The sequence below is a fragment of the Sander vitreus genome, chromosome 9 (genome assembly GCF_031162955.1).
Source record: "Sander vitreus isolate 19-12246 chromosome 9, sanVit1, whole genome shotgun sequence".
Classification (NCBI taxonomy): Eukaryota; Metazoa; Chordata; class Actinopteri; order Perciformes; family Percidae; genus Sander; species Sander vitreus.
In genome coordinates, this window is record NC_135863.1 from 177,501 (window position 1) to 182,500 (window position 5,000).

Below are 5,000 nucleotides of genomic sequence, written 5' to 3' on the forward strand. Positions count from 1 at the left end.
GGATTTTAGATTTTTTTCTACATAAAAAAGGTTAATTTGAGGCTTTAGTTAAAAGTGTAAGAAAGAAATAAAACCGGAAACTCACTCGATGAAATACTGCAGAAACTCTTTGGACTCCTGTAGAGGAAACAACGTGAGTGAGATTACAACGGGACACTTTCAAACATAACAAGAGGAACTAAACATCAGTGTGTGAAAGAGGAGTTGGTTTAGAAAGTAAGAGTAATGTCTACCTACCACACACTAGACCAGTGGTTCTCAAATGGGGGTACGTGTCCCCCTAGGGTTACTCTGGAGGACTGCAGGGGGTACGTGTCCCCCTAGGGTTACTCTGGAGGACTGCAGGGGGTACGTGTCCCCCTAGGGTTACTTTGGAGGACTGCAGGGGGTACGTGTCCCCCTAGGGGTACTTTGGAGGACTGTAGCAATCGGTCCCCTAGGGGTACTCTGGAGGACTGCAGGGGGTACACGGCCCCTAGGGGTACTCTGGAGGACTGCAGGGGGTACGTGTCCCCCTAGGGGTACTTCTGGAGGACTGCAGGGGGTACGTGTCCTCCTAGGGGTACTCTGGAGGACTGCAGGGGTACGTGGTCCCTAGCTAGGGAGGACTGCAGGGGGTACGTGAACCCCCTAGGGGTACTTTGGAGGACTGCAGGGGGTACGTGAACCCCCTAGGGGTACTTTGGAGGACTGCAGGGGGTACGTGACCCCCCTAGGGATACTTTAGAGGACTGTAGGGGGTACGTGTCCCCCTAGGGATACTTTAGAGGACTGCAGGGTTTTTTTTTTGCTAAATGTTCTTCAGTTACAAGGCTGTAGTTACTTCTACTGTCTTGTTATTCTCCAAGTTTGTCGTTTGTTTTGTCCTATTCTTGACTTTCTTCCGTACGTTTTTCTACTGTCTTTTTTAAAAAAGTTTTTGTCTCTTTTGTCAAAGTTTTTGTTACTATTTTCGACCTATTCTTGCCTTCTTTCTACCGTCTTTTTCCAGGGTTTTGTCGCCTTTCTTCATCATCATCTAAATGTTGTCCAGGTCCAAGGCTGTTGTTTAGTTAATCTATCGCTGACATCGCTGTATTCTTCCTCTTTATTAGAGACTTATTTTTCTACCTTAAAAAAACTGTTCAAGGGGGGGACATTATTGAAAAAAGCTTGAGAACCAGTGGTCTAGTAGACTCTGAAAAGGTTTTTCTTGTTGTGTTTCTGCGTCTCACCGTGCTGGTGAAGTTTCCCTGCACCAGCCCCTCGACGTACAGCTCCGCCTTCAGCCCGGTGGCGAACGCCACGAGGTCGTCGACGCTCAGACCCTTGGTGACGGCCTGGTACTTCTGAATGACCGACCAGCGACTGTGCTCCAGGATCTGCAGACGGACGTCTCTGCAGAGACACGCAGGAGAAGGAAATAACAGTCTGTGAGTCGTCGTTTACTGAGGCAGTACGCAGTTAGAGATTCAACTACATCGACAGACGTTAAATGAATGTGCGGCAGTATCTGTGTGTGTCTGGGTGTGCGTGTGTGGTTGTTTTACTATATTCGTGGGGTCCAAAAACCGGGAGTCCAGTATACTTGTGGGGTCCTGACAGCTTTGTGGGGCCAAAATGCTGGACCCCCCAAGGTTAAAGGTCTGTTTGAGGGTTAGGACCTGGTTTTAGGATTAGGGTTAGAATGAGGTTCTGGTTAGGGTGAGGGTAAGGGTTAAGGTTAGGCATTTAGTTGGGATGGTTAAGGTTAGGGTAAGGGGCTAGGGAATGCATTATGTCAATGACGGGTCCCCACAAAGATAGTGCCACAAACCTGAGTGTGTGTGTGTGTCTGTGTGAGTGTCTCTGTGTGTGTGTGTGAGTGTGTGAGTGTCTCTGTGTGTGTGTGTGTGTGTGTGTGTGTGTGTGTGTGTGTGTGTGTGTGTGTGTGTGTGTGTGTGTGTGTGTGTGTGTGTGTGTGTGTGTGTGTGTGTGTGTGTGTGTGTGTGTGTGTGTGAGTGTGCGTGTCTGCAGTGTGAGAGACGTACTTGCCGAGTCTCTCCGGCTTGATGAGGATGTTGAAGTAGGTTTTCTTCAGCTGCTCAGAGAACATGTTGAAGACGCCCGGGTCGGCGCTGAAGTCCGCCAGATGATCCACGATCAGTTTCAACAGCAGCTGAAAACAGCGGGAGGAGGGAAGTCAATGTGGTGCAAAGTAACTAAGTAAAGAAAACGTGCATTCTACAGTATGAAGTTCATACGTCTCCCACATGCTTACTTTATTATTAGTTGATCTTTGATAAAAATAGTTTATTAGTAGCTGCTAAATGCTCCGCTTGTTGTGTCAAAATGTGATAAAATCTGGTTTATAATTAAATTATGGGCAAACATATGATGTGTGCCTATGTGGTATAGACATCTTGTGTCTGTCTGAGATAAGTCCCAGGTAGAGGGTGACACGGGAATCAATTGTCGCTCCCATGAGCTCGCATGAACCCACGAAAAATACTCCCGTCATATTCCGATATCACACACACGGCAAAGCCCAGAGGGAGCGAGAGCAGCTCTGCTGCGCTGATGTTGTCGTGTGAATGCAGCGCTGCAGAGCAGAGCCGTTTGTCTCTCACTGCTGGGGGGGGGTTAGGGTTAGGTAGTGACAATATTTCGGGACTCCCACAGGTCACGGTATTCCCAATCAACAAACGTATTGTGAGTTGTAAGTGGTTCTCTTTTCTAAAACGAAATGCCTTCGCAATCTTTTGGCGCACTCACCGCATTTCAGCGTCACTTTTTTTTCCCGCTCCCGTTGATTTCTATGCTTTATTCCGTCCCTATCACGTTACCAACAGGGAAATTGACTCCCGAAAAATTGTCACCCTCTAGTCCCAGGCTTCCACCCACCCCCTAGTCACACCACTATGCATGCTGCTACACAGCTACAAAAAGCTAAAAGCGAACAGAGTCAGCAATAAGACATAAACAGAGGACTGTCCTAAGAAGGAGGTCCTTAGACTCCAAAGTATCCAACTGGATTCTTAAGCAGCATGTTCTGACAACAGTTATTGGAGGATTTCTTTTGGAGGGGGGAGTCTGTTTTGGCAGATATAAGGCGATTGTTTACATCTGATTCTGACTCGTGGATTTTTCTAAGACCTCTGGGGTGTCATACTTTGAAGAGAAACAGGAAAAGCATTTGAAAAAGGGCATTTGGCGTTTTTTGTCTGAGCCATTAATCTGGCGTCGGATCTATAATTATATAATATAAACACGCTCTGTGAATGTGTTACAGTGAGTCTCCCCACCGGAAGTTTGTGGTTGAAGCCCTTCAGGCGGATCACCAGTCCGTGCTCTCCGGCCACCAGCTTGTACTCCAGCTGAGCCACGTCAGCCTCGTAGGCCGGCTCCGCCAGGTTGTGAGCCAGGATGTTTACAAAGAGGTCGAACAGAACCAGACTGGAAGAGACGACGACAACGTGGTTAAACACGGCAGACGTTTACCTGTGAATCTATGATGTGTGAGAGTAACGTCTCTTACTTCTCAGGACTCTTCTGAATGATCGGGGAGATCAGGTTGAAACGAATATAAGCTGAAAGACATTAGACACCAGATCATGTTCATTTATATTTACTGAAAGAGGCATTTACTGTCTAGATTAGAGCCCGACCGATATATCGACCGGCCGATATTATGGTGATGATATACGATATTAGGCAGTTTCCAAACTATCGGTATCAGCATTTGTAGTGGCCGATAAATGAATAATTAAAATAATAAAATACAAAACGGATGAAACCCCCTTCAACCATGTTATGAGTGTTGGCGTTGCATAGTTTGTCCACCAGAGGGCGCTCTACAACCTTCCTGTTGGCAACACACATTGATTTTTGTTGTTATTGTGTTGTTATAAGTTTGTATTTTAATACATTTTATTTATCAGAACTTATATATTTTGATGTTCTGTTGTGAGTATAAAACAAACAAGTTTATTTTTAAATCATATTTTAGTGAGGACAAAATAACTACAAATAACTAATGTTAGGAAAATCTGTTTATGGTTTGTTACGCGTTTCTGTTTTCGGCCGATGTATCGGAATATCAGATTTTTAAATCACCAAATCTTTGTATCGATATCGGCCTTAAAAATCCTTTATCGGTCGGGCTCTAGTCTAGATCCACAACGTTTTACTTCCGAGATTGCTCTGGTGCCGCCGGAAATTCCTCAGGATGTCCCTCATTTCCCCCGGATGTCCGTCCCCGTCCTCTGTCTCTGTGTCGGGGTTCTAACCTCCGGCTGATTTCTGAGGACTATGGTTAACTGCTCCTCAGATCTCTGCAGGGTAAATCCAGACAGCTAGCTAGACTATCTGTCCAATCTGAGTTTTCTGTTGCACGACTAAAACTACTTTTGAACGTACACATGTTCCACCAAAACAAGCTCCTTCCTGAGACTATTTAGCAGAGGCACCGCTAGGCGCTTAGTAGAGGTGTATGCATGCAATGTAGGCCTAACAACCTTTCTGTTGACATATTCTGGTATGTTTTGCACATATAGGAAGTGCCGTGTGCTCAGTGCTGTAGTTTGATGTATCCAGTTTATTTAGCATTAGAACACTGCAGAATGTTTGTTTTTTAAAGCTTGAAAAGCTATAATAGAAAAATGTATTGGACCCATCGTGATACATTGTGATGCATCGAGATATCGAATGAAAGATCAGTGAAGATTCACACCTCTAGCGCCGCCCAAGACGATTGTGATTGGTTTAAAGGAATGCCAATAAACCAGAGCACGTTTTTCTCCCATCCAGGAATGCTGTGTGGACTAGCCAGACCCTCCGCCGCAGCGCTGTGGAGGAAGGTCGAGACTATAGTCCTCAGAAATCCACCGGAGGTTTAGAACGCCAACACAAAGAAAGAGGAAGGGGACGGACATCCGGCCGAATTTCCAGCGGTACCTAACCATTTCCGGGAGTGAAACATTGTGGATGTACTAGTTAGCAACACTGGTAACGGTTTATTTTGGTATTTTACAACATGCACT

General features: G+C 45.8%; 1 protein-coding gene across 1 annotated transcript in view; it reads right to left on the reverse strand.

Moving 5' to 3' along the window:
- The window catches only part of LOC144522996 (nardilysin-like), a 36,905-nt gene that overhangs the window by 9,165 nt on the left and 22,740 nt on the right, over positions 1 to 5,000 (reverse strand). The window contains exons 20-24 of the mRNA XM_078258241.1: positions 3,497 to 3,548; positions 3,264 to 3,414; positions 2,010 to 2,137; positions 1,215 to 1,377; positions 86 to 117 (exon numbers count right to left, since the gene is read on the reverse strand). Coding sequence (XP_078114367.1) covers positions 86 to 117; positions 1,215 to 1,377; positions 2,010 to 2,137; positions 3,264 to 3,414; positions 3,497 to 3,548 — 526 coding nt within the window. The remainder of the gene's footprint in view (positions 1 to 85; positions 118 to 1,214; positions 1,378 to 2,009; positions 2,138 to 3,263; positions 3,415 to 3,496; positions 3,549 to 5,000) is intronic.